We start from the raw sequence: 16779 nt of genomic DNA, 5'->3' as shown, positions 1-16779 counted from the left end.
TTATAACATAATTAAAGTCGAATAAAAGTTGCACTACTCCAGATGCACAACTGTGGAGTTTTGATCTCTGCCGAGAGATGTTAAGCAGACTGTATCTTATTTGTATAAATTCTGTGTAATATTAAAGCAGCCTGCAACTTTAATTATGTTATAAAACTCATAGAAACTATTTTTTCCTTTCAATTTTTACAAAAAAATTCGAAAACAGAGCAATTTGAAATTTCATATAAAATACAATGGCGATAATACAAAAACAATGCATTTCCGAATCTATGTTCATACCAACTTTTTTCCTTTTTTCTCCGTTTTTGTCACTTCCCAAGTGCTACTTTGCTCGCCACTTTTAAGACACTCTGTATTTTCTTTATCTGAAAAGGAATTTGTCTAATTGTCTCATTTTCAAAAAGTTTAAACGTTCTATAATTTTTATTTAATGTACAGAAATAACAAACTTTTTGTGTTAATTTAATTATACTTAGCTACTTATTAAATTTTATTCTAATCGCTCGCATGTGCTTTCTATAAAATTTAATAAACAGCTAAATATAAATTATAATTATAATTATGATTAAATTAATGCAAAAAGTTTGTTGTACTTCTCTGTATTGGGTAAAATTATAGAACACTGAAAACTTCTTTGAAAATACGATTAGACAATTTTCTTTGCTTTATATAAAAAAATATATTAGAGGGATTAACTTTGTTTTCATAACAATGTCACGTACAAATGTGCGCGGCATGACGGTAGAGAGAGAGAGAGATAGGATTGAAGACCGAATCGGAGAGTATAAATCCGAGTGAGGGTGTAGCGATTGAGGACAAATATCTGACGACTGACATATAATTAGCAGAGCGAACTAGGCAAAGATACATAAGTTAATACGGAATATACGGACCTCTCCAAAACGGGATCGCACGTTGCGATCTCATTCACTTGCATGTGTTACATACGCGCACGTCCTACGCACGATTATTTGTCTCTGTCGTTTATATTCTCGTTAAACAGGTGGCGTGAGTATGTCGAACGATGTGCTAAACATGCACACGGTCAGGCCAACGTTTAACGATTCAGGAAATTCGGATAAAAGGGAGCGCGGGGGTGTACGGGGGTTGTTAGGAACCGCCTCGCTTCCCCCCCCCCCCCTCCCCCTCTTTCGGTTCGGCTCGATCGTGTTCCACGTGACTGGGCGGAACACCGGGGACACGAGCTTGTTTCTGTTGAGCCGTTGCCTCAACTAATTGATGCCCGTTGCAGAAAGTCCATCTAATGTAAAGTACACGAACACGAGAGCAAACACGAGAGCGCAAACGCTCGATCGCCCCGTAATAGCGGAGCCCGGCCGTTGCATTTAATTCTGATAACCGGCCGGCGGCCGACATCAAATCATAGAAGGATTTCTTCGAAATGTAAAAGCGAGGCAAATTTGCGTCCGTACTATTATTAGAATGCATTCACTCCCGCTTCATGGAATCCATGATGCACGATGTTACATAGAAGGCTATTCGCGAATCTGAATATCCGAATGACATGGGTTTCCACACAAGTCAACATGTGTGTAATTCTCCGTAAAATCATGTACGGACATTTGGAGATTTTTTTTTTTTTTTTTTTTTCTTTTGAATCCGCTTTCCCTTTCGGAGATTTAATTTAGAAATTAATTTAGAATCTATCTCGGCATAATATTTCTCTTTTTCCGTTGAAACGTTGAAGCGATAGTTTTCAAATTATAGTAATTTATGTTGGTAATATCGAAATGGATCCTTCATTATTGCAACGTCTTCTAACGCTTGCAATTATTAGATGGAAAATGTTGGCAATGATATAATAATATAAAGTAATATAGCAATAATTCGAATTCGTTTGAGATTAAAAAAAGATTAGAAATTGCAAAGATTAAAATAGCAGAATCTCTTATTCGACAGCCTCAGCGATGTCCAGAGCGATAAGCCAATGGGTTAATACGTTTAATAAGAAGTATAATTGTACTCGCATCGCACGTACTTTAAATTTCAAGTTTGCTCGAATGTCATCGAGAATTCTTACCGGTAATTCGCCTCATTATGAGTTGACTTAACATAGGGGCTGTACGTGTTTGTGAAATAAGCCGAATCTGAGATTGTCATGAGCGCACAGGCATGCACAAAATTCGCATAAATTTTCGACGAAAAGGAATTATTTGAAGGCAATTTGCTTCTATTGTTACTATTCATTGCTTTTAATTTAAACATTTAACCATTCGCAAATTATTAATTTCATATACAAATATCATTTAATTTCAACACTGTAAATTATCCGCTTTTATAAAAAATTTCATAAAAAGTTATTCCAAATTATAAATATTTTATGTTTTGATTTAGAAATTTGAGCAGACAAATGTTGCATAAATTTTTTATTAAAGAAATTTTTTTTTAATTTATACTAATTATTTTACTGACGAAGAATTTATCACAATTGTTCAGAATCGATTTAATTCTCCTTGAAATATGTTATTAAACACAAAAATCTAAAAGATACGTATTTTATATATATATATATATATATATATATCACGAACTGTTTAAGAAAAATCCTCAATATTTGAGAATACACAATATTTCAAAATTACACAATATTTAAGACATCTGTACCTGCCGAGGGCGGCACATTACCGGAAACGGGTCGCGGTAAATCAAAAACATGTACGTCGCGGCGGAGAACACCGACGGTATTCGAACGGAGCGCTTTTTGTCAAATGTCATTCGAAAACGAGCGGAAAAGGAGCGCGCTTTCGCGGGAGGAAGGTGGAACCATCAACGGGCAAATTGACGATGATTTCTACGGTGAGGTTTTCTCGATACGGCCCGGTAAACGTTCTCGATGCAGCCGCACTCGAGCCGATGAATGATTGAGGCAACGGGATACGGGAAGAACGGAGGTGTGTACGGGCGCACGTGTGTACGATTCCCGCAGTTAAAAATCGCCCGCTCCCGCTATGTCCGCCATTCATTCCGCCGTCCGGCGAAGCCGCGGGCGGGATTAATTGCGACGCATATAAGTCGTCCTATATATTTTTGCAACGGCGCGGTCGTCGGATACGCGTGACTGTGGCTCTGAGCGACAGCGTCCCATCCCTCGGCGAGACGACCGGACATACGTACCGCGTCGTCTTTCCTGCGCGCGCATTCTGTTGAACGGCGAATCGAGCGATACCCGCGATTGTAATTTATCAGACAAGTAATTACGGAAATAACGAGCTACCGCGCGGACGCGCGCGCAATTCTGTTTTATTTCGCTTGGAAATCGCGCGACGACCGGCGGCCGGAGGATTGGGGAGGAGGAGAGGAGGAGGCGGGGTGGGGTGCGGAGGAGGGACGAGGGGGAGGGGGATTTGCGGAGAACACTGATGATTTCCATCCTGGTGGACCCAGGATAACCCGCCCTCTTCCGTGCGGGACCGATCCATCAGTGCGGCCGCAACGGCGACGGCGGCGGCGGCGGCAGCGGCGGCGGCGACGTTTTTGAAGTACAGTAATTATCGGGTCGCAATTAGTTTCGGCCGCTTTCAGCGAACACCGGAACATCTCCGAGAGTTCGTTTCATCCGATTGTTCGTCGAGGAGAAAGAAATGCACGCCTGGACCGTTGCTCAATTCTAATTGAGCGCGCAACGATGACGGCGCTCACTCGCGTTTTTTCGCAACTTTCAAAATTTTTCGCGCGTCATCGCGGACGACTCGCTGCGAAACGAAAGAGTTTAACGAATCGAAACTTTACATATAAATTGCGACAGCCGCGGTAATCGGTTGACCCGTCGCATTATGCATTATTGCGAAAGTCGCGCGTTCTCGAAGTAATTTCTTGCGCGTTTAATTTAACGATTTATAAGCCATTATGAAAGATTATCCGAGACAAATTTTTATTTACGCATATACGTTTTATATAATGCTCAGTGTAATATGGAAAAAGTTTTAAAGATTCTTGTCTTAAATTTTGTGTTGCGAAAATTATAGCTTTATAAAACTTTACTTTTCCAAGAAAGATAAAATTGACATTTCAAGGAAAACATGTTTCGAAAAACACATATTGTGCGAAAAATATAACATTAATGCGCTCTCTCTCTCTCTCTCTCTCTCTCTCTCCCCCCCTCTCCTCCTCTTTCAAAAAATAATATGTAAAAAATATATAATAAAAAACAAAAAATAATTTTAAGTAAAAAAAGCGTTCGAGAGAAAAAAAGAGAGGGAGAATTTAAACATATTTTATATTTTTTAAAAATGGTTTTTTATTTGAAAAAGAAAATAAAATAAAAAATGTACAAATAGTAGTTACATTTCTAAAATATTAGACAGAAGACTTTAAATAATTATTCACAAATAAATGCATATTAAAAATACTGACAACAAAAATATTATACAAAGTGAAATGGATACGAATAATAAGAAAAGTAATGGCAAACGTTTGCATTTGCTTTAATTGATTTGGAACTTGTATAAAAAAAAAAGTTTAAGTGTAAACTTTGAACAATATAAAATTCATAGTGTAACTATATAGTATGATATATAATTTAATTTATCACAATATAACTAATTAGTTTCTAAAATATTGAGATAATGTTAACAATGTCTTATTCTGGATTATCTATCTTAAATTTATTGTCATAAAAGAAGCTTTCTGCAAAAATAAATATATTAAAAAAATAGGAAATATTTAAAATATAATATTAATGTGCAATTTTACAGTGTTAATGCAAAGTGTACTATGAAAGTATATATTGTATCGCAATACGAAAAATCAAGAAAGAAGAAAATGCACTCGTCCAGTTCGATCAATATGCGTGCGTTTGAATTTGAAACTCATCGCTACGATTTCAAATTTCTCTCTGTAAAAACGTATTGCTAACAAACCGGTATTATGTATCGCAGTAACACAGTTACATATAATCCTTGAAACACCGATCCTAATCCAATAATTTGTATTGGCGAATTTTCCCGTCAGTTATCGACGTACAAATTACGAAGAAAGCTACCAAAAACTAAAAAAAAAAAAATATTGCAGATATTGCATCATCTCGAAAATCATTTTGATCATTTTCCCTTTTCAGTTCGATATTTGCCGACGACAGAGCGAAAAATGATTGCCTTATTCACGTTTAATTCACACCTGACCCTGTTTCTTTTTACCTGGAGGCTAAGACATCAATCTGGCGCGTAATTATTACACGCGAGAAAAAAAAAAGAAACCTTCTTGCGATTAATGTTGGGGGGGGTAGATGTAAATAAAATCATAGAGAGCATCGGCTAGCCTAGGCTGATTTAGAAGCTTGACACTCACAGTGCATCACTCGGGCAGTGATTAATGGCAGGCGCGATTGGTGCTGAGGCGCAACGCTAAATGCGTCGAAATCGCAATTCGCTGATTAATCAAGGCACCGGGTTTGCGCTATCAAACCGACGAGTAGAAATCGTAATTTCCGCTTGACTTTGACACGAAACGCGCGCGGTTTGCGCTTTCAAGTGTATCAAGTGTGCGATACAGCAGCGCTGTCCCAATTATGGGCGCGAACGGACACGTGCGGTGGCGAAATCGATACTCGTCCATCTACGGATGATAATCAGCAAAATGGGCCAAAGAAAATTAGCGGCAAACGGGATGCGAACGGTGAAGCTCCAAATATAATAACGCGAACGGCGATATATCGAGGGGCGCGAGCGCCCCGATCTCCATCATTTCGAGTACTTTTGATTCGACGGGTTGATGTTATCATTTTGCGCGTTGAATTGGATATCCAATATATTCGAAAGAGTGAAACAATTGAAATTCATAACCGCAATTGAATGCGCGGAATTTGGATGCGCTAGCTTTGAAGAAAGAATAAGAGTTAATTGCCTTTTTTTATTGACAGTTATTCTACGGAGGATCCCATTGATGGATTTTCTCCCGTTGACGGGTTCGCTCGCTCGATTTTCCCCGCTTTCTCTCATCTGCGAATGTAACTTGAGTAAATGAATGTAATCTTGTATAAATAGAAATTTTGACAAACTCAACACGCTGGCTTTGAAGGCGGAAGACAGGAGATTGCTCGCATCGATAAATTTCAATAAATGCTGGTAGGTTTTATGGGAGAGAGATTAATTTGCAAAGCACACACGGACACGTTACGATTACGATTTGAGTCATTAATCTCCGGTTAATTCGCTGAACAATTAGATGATTGAAGTCTCGTCTTCAATCGACATCGATGGTCGATGCCTCGAGATTCGACCAACCACCTGTCGCGCGAATTACGATCCTTGGAAGATTAATACTCCGTGGTCGACATCGATATATATATATATATATGGCATGGAATCGAGCTTTGTGACCGAGAAGTCGTCTCGGCTTTCTCGCCCACGTATGACTCTCGATTCTTCACAAAGGTGTCATTTCCGCCGGAATTCGGAATCGGAAAAGCAAACGACAGTTCACCCCGATCGTAAGACATCGTTGTTCCGCTTTGTCCGATAACAGAGTTTTCAAGTATATATCGCGAAAAGAAAAAAAAAAAAACTAATGTAGGAAAAAATATGAAATGTAAAAATATAGAAATATCTATAGAAAATGTAGAAAAAATTCTCCGAAATTTATTTCGTTTGTCAAGAATAATTTGCGACATTAATAATTTATTTAATAATAATAAATTAAACTTAAAAGAGAAGATTAAAAAAAGGGAAGAAAAAAATTTTTAAGGCACATTATTTCTTTTTTTTTATATAAAGTACATCCTATAAGTTACATTGAAATAAACTGTTTTTATGAAATTGTTAATAGTTTTTAATCACTGTTTGCAAAATGTATCATTATGTATCTGTTTTATTATCTTTTATTCGGTATTTGCTTTTACATCAGAGGATTTTTCCGATCAAGAAAAAGAAAAGGAACATAAAAACAATTAATGCAAAGTGCATTCGGCAAAAAGATGTCAAAATGAACGTCGCTTTTATAGCGTTGTGAACAATAGAATGTGTGTATATTTATAAATATTAAATAAATATCATACACATGAAGTGAGATTTGACAGTCTAAATAAAAATCAATACTTTCATTTTCAAACAATACCATTTATTCCGGTTGTCATTTTTATTAGGAGAATGTTCATGGAGTATTGAGTCCTATTGTATACCTTACACTATAGTATTAATAGAAATGAATAATTATACGGATGTCACCCAAATAAATAATCTGTCATGCAAATGGTTGCGACATTAACAAATTGTAATAATAATATTCCTTGACATTTTATAACATGTTAAAAATACGCGTAAATAATGTTAGATATTTATATTTATATATGTATCTACATTTAAATATATTTTTGTCCACATGTTTAATATTATTTGTGAAGAATATTGAATACGTATATTAAAATAAAATATAAATAAAAAAGAAATATATAACATATAACGTATAAAATGTAACATAAAATATTTGTTACATATATTAGAGACTATTGAAAAATATTAGAAAGTCTGTTTTCTTCCGGAATGATTAAATTTTTCAAAGATCCAACCAATCCTAAATTGACTCGCAAGATATAAATCTGTGCTATCCTTATTTTAAAACGGTTCCCTCGCAATTCCTCACAAATTCCTCAAACATTTCCCAATGCAACTTCCGCTCTGCCGAACTCGGAAACGCGCGACTTCCGGTCCATAGCTATCTATAGTGAAAACTTGTGCAGAGAGAGAGATCGGTGGGACGAAACTTTTGCGTTTCAACAAATGTTAGAAAGAAGAAGAAGAGAGTCACGCGCCGTGGATCTCGCGGAACTTTGGGCTTACCGAAATTAAATGTCGAGTTCAGAAATGTCTCGGAAACTCGGCGCGTGTAAGATCGAGTTTGGATGAAGTCTGATGGCGCGATCGACCGACCAAACGGATCGGACATGATTTCGCGAGAGATCGATCGGCAGCGAGACGACCGACACAATGGTTCACGAGATGGTCCGTCTCGTGCCAGAATTGAATATTCGAAAATTTCAACTTTGTGCCAGTTTGAAAATTACAAGCTGGAAGTAAGCTGACTTGTATATATTCTTAACTTGTTATTTTCTCTTTCTGCCTTTCCAGCAAAAAAATTGAAGAGTTAGGTAGCAAGGCCGATTCGATACGAAGACACGAACACTCGCATATCGAGCCGTGCGTGGGCGAATTTACACGTGTCATCAATCCGATAACAACACGCGATAACGTCAAAAAGCGCGCTCTCGAGCGAAGGAAAATTTTCGAAACTTATTACCGGCGCGATGAGAAACTAAATCGAGAATTAGGTCAGTGGCGAGATTGCACCGTATCGAGGTTGTACCGAGAGATCGGCAGATCTCTTCTCGAGTCGACTCGCATGCATTTCGCGTTCGTGGGCGAAAACGCAAATTGGCAGACGATAACAGCCACCAGTGACGGTTTCAAGAGATTATTGTGCACTGGGATTCTATCCATCGTATACTCGTGCGAATGAACAAACCTAATCTGACGGGATAATACGAAACGCGGCAATCGCGGTGACGGCAACAAGCCGAGAGAATTAATAAGGAATTAACGCGTGAATATTTCCCCTCCCCCACTCCCCCTCTCCCTCCCGCAGCGGGATACGCCGATACCGCGTCTACCCCACGTGAGTGTTACGTAGTTACGCTATTAGTAAATCTCTTGTCTGTGCTACCCCACGTCATTCGTCATTTCATGATTGAGCGAACGACGAAGGACAATCCGAGAAAGAAAATGCTCGAGGTTGCATCGCTAAAATTACATTTACACGCCGGACAAAGGACACGCCGTCGACTGTCGTGACGCGCCTCTTCCCTGCGACAGCTTAATTGAAAGTGCTTCGCACGTGGCCGTTTTGAACGCGTGAACGCGTCCGTTTTTTTTATACGCGGACGCAGCCTCGCGACGAGAGTGTCCTTTAGCCACGTAACAAATATAATGTCAGATATATTAATGTTACTGTCAGTCAGCGATAGTCAGTTTCACGCGGTGCCTCTGAATAATCTGTCTTTCAATAAATTTTTTTGAATTTTAATTTCAGCGCCCGATATTTTATTATTATCTCGTATCTTTTGACAGGCTCGACGTTGAAACTATTAAACGAACGTGAAATATCGCGAACTCGTGTCTCTTTTGTGTTTATCCGCAAATATTTGCCGATGAAATTTCAATGCTGTAAAAAATATTATAGTCCATAAATATATACGCATTTAACTTTATTCATTTCTATTTCCATTTCGAAATCTGATTTTAGGAAAACCATTCGATGACGCGTATAAAATCCTATATATATATATATATATATATTATGTTACAATCAGCTTCTTGAACCTTATCGGATTATTGCAGGAATAATAATAATAATGGGAACTTTTAGAGCGCTTATAAAATCAATGCATTAAAAGCGCGGTTCATTAAAATCGGATTTGCAATTGCACTTTTAAGGCAATATCAATATGTACGCCATAGCGTACATAAGGTGCAAGCTTGGAAGGAAGCCCGCTAATAAGCGTCGGCCGTCGGTAACATTCGTATTCGGGGGCTTAAATCTAATCCCAAGGACGCGACGGGGCCGATAGGCATAGTTCCGTCCCGGGAGCGCAGCTCGCGTATGCAGAGCACGTATAATGGAATACCGACGGGGGTTTCGATCGGGAGCCAATTACCGGTGCAATCGAACGGATGCACGGCACAGCAGCAACCCGGCAACCCAGTAAACTTAACCGCAGGATTTAAACGAGCGCGCGCGCGCGCGCGGACTGCGTTTAAGGCGAAATCCATTCGAGGCGAGTCTCCGTTTTCGTCTCGAAAATTGCCTTTGTCGTTTTGTTCGAATTCGGAACGAGGAGGGAGATGGGATTGCCCGTGGGAGATCGAATTTCCATCGTTTCCCCAACGTTTCCTCCTCCCCTCGTGAAACCTATCTCTATGTGGATAAAAAGTCACACGCTCGGGAAGCTGAAGGAAAATATTGTGCAGCTACTCACCCGTCCGCCGTGTTGTGCGTCAGGAAGGACTTGGGCAGCGACAAGGATCGTTGATGAGGATCCAGGACGACGTCGCTTGTGAGCGAGTCTTCACCTCGGGTGGGCGCGCTACCGGGCCTAGACAGCGTGCCGTCCTTCGGCGGTTCTATCAATCTGTCCATCTTGAGCGAACCGATCACGGCGTCCTCCATCGGCGTGGATGCGCCGGAACTCTTTGCATTCCGCGGGCTCTTCGTCACCGTGCGATCCGACGTGGTGATCCAGATATCGCTGCTCGAGGACGACGAGGTGGTCGTCGACGAGGAGATGATTTGACCGCTGCTGGGCGATCTACTGACGACATTCATCCCTTGGATGGGCGACACTCTTTTGTCCTTGTTGTCGGCGCCCTCGAAGGATCCCGGAAAATCAGGCTTCCGGTACACTCGGTGGTGCATGATCTGATCTCTCTTCTCCGCTCCGGAGCCTACTTTATATTTATAGACAAGGTTAATACACGAGGTGATACAACATAAATTATCTCGTTATTAAGTAATAAATATTAATATCTAGATATTAATATTTTTCTAAAAAGAGAAAAAAAATTATAAATAAATAAAGAACAATATTGTCAATTTGAAATAAAAAAATCTGAAAGTTTAATTCAAAAAAGATAAATTTTTTTAATAATCAAATTATTACGGATACCATTTCCGTTGGTTCCCTCCAACGGTGACCATCTATTGGCCTGCTTGAGCACGCTCTTGGGTCTCTCTTGATACTTGCCCTGCTGGCTGCTTCTGCTCTTTCTCGAATTGTCCCGCTCGCGGAGCTCCCGATCGTCCATCCGCTCGAGGGAAGCCGGCGAAGAACTTGCGCTTCCACGATGACTACCAGCGTCGGTGGAGAGTCTCTGATGTGCCGGATAACTCTGCGACAGCTTCATAAAGACCGGCGGCGGTGCCTGATTTGGTGAGTACAGCGTTTCTCTTTGCGAGCAGTGAGGCCAAAAATCGCATGTGCTGCTGTTGCAGCGCAACTTCGTGTCCGGGCTCATGCAAAAATCCTGATTGACAGACGGCACGTTCGCGTTTGGCGTCGTTGCTCCTCTCTGCAATGTTCGCGGCCGTCTTGATTGCTGCTGCTGTTGCTGTTGCTGCGACTGTTGCTGCTGTTGCTGCTGCTGCTGCTGCTGCTGCTGCTGCTGCTGCTGCTGGGATTGCGAAGAATTTGATGCTTTCGACGATTGCTGTTGCTGCTGCTGCTGTTGCTGCTTGGAAGATATGATGTAGACGTCGTATGTGTTGGAATTGCCTCGCCTCTGTTCTTGGTTTTCTTGGTCGCGACGCTCATAGCGGCTCGACAACATATTTCTAGGTACGACACGACTACGCGTGCCATATAGATATTCAGTCACCATTTCCGTTTCACGGAAAAGATTATCGTTTATAGTATCGTCGGTGGACTGAGCCTTTCCTAAAAAAAAAATGTGAAAAAAATCATGACATGGGAATGAGAGTGATTGAATTATCGATGAGAGTGATAACGTCTTCTTTTTTTGTTTAATTCTTTAAATAGATTTTACATAATAAACATTTTATCTACTATCTTAATTTTTTTTAAAGATGTTACAATTCTTTTATGTTTCATAAAATCTATATTTTCTTTACTTCTTTTTCTTTTTATTTTTTGTAAACTCTCCGTTCTTCACAAAACTTTACAAGACTTTGCGCACGTAATCTTGTACGTAATCTTTATTCTGTGAAATTGTGTAAAAAAAAAAAAAAAATAGGTAGATGTATGTATTATATGCAAAATACAATAATAAATTTCGCAAAAGTAAGAATGGTTCATCAGCTATATAAATGTTTCTTGCACATAATCGTTACTCCATCACGAGACATACATAAATTTTATAAAAGACACTCTTGCGAACATCTATTCTCGGCGTTGTAAAATATTCGTGTGCAACAGCGAAAGTTGGCCACACGAGTTACTCGAGGTACTCATGCGGCGGTACTCACTGTTCTGAAGAACGTGGCGCTTGGACCTGTCGCTTCCCCGATCATTTACAATCTTCACAACGACTCTATGCGCCTCGTTCGACTCTCGCGAATGATCTCTCTGCGGGCCGGCCGTTCCTGGCGACCTTTTCTCCGGCAATTGGAGACTCCTGGATCTTCTAACCCGAGATTGATGAGAATCGGGCGACACCTGATTGGTCCTGGCGCTCTGGTGCTGTCGCGTGGGGTTGCCGCGTCTGAATGGATTAGGCGTGGGTGACCGCCCTTGTCGTCCCTCGCTGCTGGACGAGGACGACGACGAGGAGGGTGAATTGAACATCTGTTTTCCCGACTCGGAGGATCCGGGCGATCTTCTGAGTCCCTGTTGGCTTCTGTGGATTCTCCTAAATATAAGCACTTAGGTGTTTCTTCACTTTCGAACAACATCGCGAAATATTTCGATACGTGCAATTTTAAATTAGTTCCCTTGTTTAAACATATATGAATTTAAGTAGGAATAAAAAGATGCAAGAGATATTTCCCCGAAACGTTTCGCCGTCGTGCAAAAGATCACTCTTGATGAGATAATTGCAACCTTTACTATTTTTATGTTACACTTTTATGAAAATTTTATTAGTTTTCATATGCATACCCTTGCCTATTGGGCGAGATTCGTTCGCCGTTGGCACGAATCGATTCTGTGGATGAGTTCAACGCAAGAGCTGATGACGACACCAGGCTGAGATTTAAGGATGAGCTGGGATTATCATCCTCATCGCCATCTTCATATCTAGCACATACATCGAAACATCGATATTTTTTGTATGTTTTTAAATTTCTTTTAATTTTATTGATATCGTATCAATTCGCATATTTAATGTGCAATAGAATGAATAAATGAATAAATTAAATAATTAAAATAAAATAATGACAGACAATATAGTAATGAAAGAAAATATCAATCTTTTCATTTATTTATTTCTACTGTAATGCAGATCAATTCTAATTATCAAAATAATAAACAGCTATATTAATATATAATATATTATTAATTATAAATATATATATATATATATATATATCGAGTAAATTAAATCCTCGATAAAATCAAATTGACCAACAAAATTTGTTCTTGATTACAATCAGAAAATTTTTCACATACCCTTCTACCGAAGAATCCGTGTTCTCCGCCAGACTAGGCATAACGGATTTTGTGACGCAGCTGTCGAGGCTTCTGAATCCCATCGACGACGACGACGAGCTGGACGATTCAAGGTATCTCTGCGCAAACTGTGATCTTCTAGAGGACGATTGATCCTCCAGAGACTTGGCTTGAGCCATGCGATACTGCTGCTGCTGTTGCTGCTGCTGCTGTTGCTGTTGCTGCTGCTGCTGCTGCTGCTGCTGCTGGCTCGCGTTCTGTCTTTTCGATCTGGAGGACGCCAAGCTGGAATTTTTTCTAGACGCGGACGGCAGAGAGCTCCAGTTAACCTGATGAGCCGGCGGCGACGGTGGCGGACTGATGATATCGCTATCAACGATGGCGTTCGATCGTGGCAGGAAGGGCGCCTTGCTGCCGTAGTTGCTGCGCGCAGCAACGGAGGAAGACGAGTGTCTGGCGGAAGATGACTTTCTGCCGGCGACAGCATCCTGAAACGCCGGCGGCGGCGATATGATTGGCGTGATCGACGGCGGCGAGAAGGATTCCGGGATGCTGTGCGGCGACGTGCAGGCGCTGGTCGTGATGGAGTCGAAGTCCTGGCTGTGCAGCGCAAGGAAGTCCGGTCGCTGCGAGTCCAAACCCCCCCTGCTAAAATCTTGCGGACACTTGCCCGGCTCGCTGTTGCAGTGATAATCCGCCAGCTTAACCGCCGCCCGTCGTGACAACGGCAGGGTACCGGTGGTCGCGCTCACCAGGCAGGTGCTCTCGTAATTCGCACGGCGATTCTCGTCGAGAGATCGCTGCTGCACCTGGACCCAGCCGGAACGGCCGAGATAGACGCCGTCGACCTCGCGATCGCACCATCGCACGGGTGATAATTCGCGGCTGCAATTACCGCTGATAAACAGCTCGCCAGAAGTGCCGCTGTTGCCCGACAAGAAGGAGTTTATGGCATCGCGTCGCCGGGAACTAGAGGAGATCTGTACACGAAAGAATTCCTGTCGCTGACAAACAAAATGTCATTCCCGTTTTCTACTTCTCTCGTATATTCTTTTCTATTATGATTCATTTATATTTGTAATATTTGTTACTTCATGATGATTGAAATTTGGAGATAGAGCGACAAATATTATTAAGATTTAATTTTGGAAAAAAGAATAATAGCTTACATTAAGAGGTTGGAAGAGGTTAGAGCGCCCATTATTTTCCTCTTGGTCCTCTTTATGATATTTCAAGTAAATGAAATATGATAAAGAGATTATAGGATAAATCATACAGAACTATTTCTATTTAAATATTAATCAATGTTAATCATGATTTAAGTGATTCTCTTATTAAGGATGCTCGGAGAGGCTAAGGAACGTAATTAACGTAAATTAACGTAAATTATCATTTATCGCGGCTATTCATGGGATTGTCCTTTAATGAGCTTTCTCATAAATTCAACCCCTATTTCCGATCTTGCTGATGAACGGGCAAGAAGATGCTAATTTGTAACGCGTCTCTGCGATCTCGACTCACCTGGCCATGGCTGTCTTGGCGATGTTGCTTGAGGCTCGACGTCGACGTGGATGTATCGTGACGTTTCAGGGATGGTATCGAACTGCCGCGGCTGTAGGATCCGCGCGTGTTCCCGCCGGATTTTCCTCTGCCGCTCGCTGTCTGACTCTTGTTGCTGCCGACGCTGTACGAGGAGCCCTGAGAACCGACCTCCCAAGGGTCCGCCGACGCGTTGCGGAGATGGAGGATCGACACATTTGGGCCTCTGCAATCGAAATGTTTTCCCCCCCCCCCTTTGAGATCGACTCGAAATGCCGAGAATAATCATCCTTCCCAATACCGTACATACCGAACATTCATCTTATTCTTCAAATAAGATTTCATATTGATGTCGAACTAACGTCGGTTGAATGGCGCGTCAAGTATAGAAGTTTCTTTTTAAATTTGGTTAGCAAACTATTGTGTATTTATGTACATATACAAGGTGTCTCTTTTTCAATCAATCCACTGGAATATTTCAGAACTCTTAAATTTAAGACAAAAATATTTTAGATAAAAGTGTAGGAAAGTGAAGGAAGTGATTATGATTCATTCGCAGATGGCACCATTGTCGAGATTTTTTTATGTTGTCGTTATTTTTTTAAATGGAATCATATATTTTTTATTATGTAATATTATAACTGTTGTGTATTTATGTATATTTATGTACATATACAAGGTATCTCTTTTTCAATCAATTCACTGGAATATTTTAGAATCCTTAAATTTAAAACAAAAATGTTTTAGATAAAAGTGTAGGAAGTGAAGAAAGCTACGTGATTATGATTCATTCGCAAATGGCACCATTGTCGAGATTTTTATGGTCGCCATTTTTTAAAATGAAATCATATATTTTTTATTACGTAATATTATTCCTCTAATAATTCTGGATGTAAAAGTATTAAGGTATAAATATCAAAAAGTCAAAGTTCACAAGATACTTTATACTCTAACATATAATATAAAATATCTCCTAGATTATTAATTTTTTGTTAATGGTACGTTAATGGTACCTTTTATATATAAAATAATGAGACAAATATTCCTATGGATTAAAATAGGACGTGCTGTACATAATATAATGATTATATTTAAAGGAGTCATACTAATTTGATTTTCTAGATCTTCATTCAATTAAAAAGAAAAAGACTCGCAGTTTTTTTTTTTTTTTTTTTTCATGCGTTACAAGTAGTTGCGTGTCGTGTAATTTATTTAATTGACTTTATTTTAATGTATTTAATAAATTTGGTAAAACTGCACTTTCTCCTCGACGATTCCGTACTTTATTCCCCTTGAGATCGATCGGATTAAAGTTATATAAAAGTGTCTTCTTTCGCAGAGGTGCATAAACTCACGCCCCTGTTTTCATACTTTTTTGATTTGCTATCACCGAACCCAGAATTCCGCTTTTGCTTCGTCGCAAAAGGAAATCGACTCGCGGTGCACTTTAGCATCTCCGGGGATTTTACGCGACAGTCGGAAGCCTCTCGCTTCCGCCGACGTCTTTAAGTGAGATAGATGCGCACGTTTTTTGCTTGTATACGTTCCCACATCCACTTCTTCCTCATCTGGCATTTTTGTTAGTTCTTTCTGCTATTCGATTTTATATACATATATATATATCAACTATTCTATGATGAATATTTATATACGATGATTGTGCATAAAGAAGCGATAGGAAGAGAGAGAGAGAGAGAGAGAGAGAGAGAGAGAGAGAGAGAGAGAGAGAGAGAGAGAGAGAGAGAGAGAGATTGAGAATGGGAAATGGGCGAAGAGTTAGTAAAGATGTTCGGATTGCACCTGTGTGCCGCTTAACAATGTGTAGTAGACGTATGAAAGTCAAATATCCAGATAGATAGTCTTTCTCAAGAGTAGATGCAAATCTCTTCGCGGACAAATGTATCCTCGGCTATACCTCTTATCTTCGTATTTCTCATTTCAGATCCTCCCGTTCTCTGTTCGCCTTTCGAAAATGAAAATTCACACAGATCACTCAATAAAGATGTTACATCCCGTAATGTGCGACATGACGAAATTTCTCTAAGGAATATTGGAAAAGTTGCGTCTTAAAAATGAATAAGAAATACGCGCGTACGTCGCGCGAGTGT

General features: G+C 40.1%; 1 protein-coding gene across 11 annotated transcripts in view; it reads right to left on the bottom strand.

Annotated features, from left to right (window-relative positions):
• Positions 1-16779, bottom strand: part of RhoGEF3 (Rho guanine nucleotide exchange factor 3) — a 161770-nt gene that overhangs the window by 72825 nt on the left and 72166 nt on the right. For 8 of the 11 annotated variants that reach the window (XM_089073608.1, XM_089073615.1, XM_089073614.1 and 5 more), the window contains 6 exons: positions 14654-14897; positions 13133-14112; positions 12623-12760; positions 11992-12374; positions 10676-11443; positions 9989-10457 (listed from right to left, as the gene is read on the bottom strand). In XM_089073608.1, the coding sequence (XP_088929734.1) occupies positions 9989-10457; positions 10676-11443; positions 11992-12374; positions 12623-12760; positions 13133-14112; positions 14654-14897 (2982 nt within the window). The remainder of the gene's footprint in view (positions 1-9988; positions 10458-10675; positions 11444-11991; positions 12375-12622; positions 12761-13132; positions 14113-14653; positions 14898-16779) is intronic. The other 3 variants (XM_089073610.1, XM_089073613.1, XM_089073611.1) reach the window with 3 other exon arrangements.

Source organism: Pogonomyrmex barbatus, unplaced genomic scaffold, assembly GCF_055798465.1.
Source record: "Pogonomyrmex barbatus isolate J1 unplaced genomic scaffold, ASM5579846v1 scaffold15, whole genome shotgun sequence".
NCBI classification, from domain to species: Eukaryota; Metazoa; Arthropoda; class Insecta; order Hymenoptera; family Formicidae; genus Pogonomyrmex; species Pogonomyrmex barbatus.
This window is presented reverse-complemented; position numbering and strand designations above follow the sequence as displayed.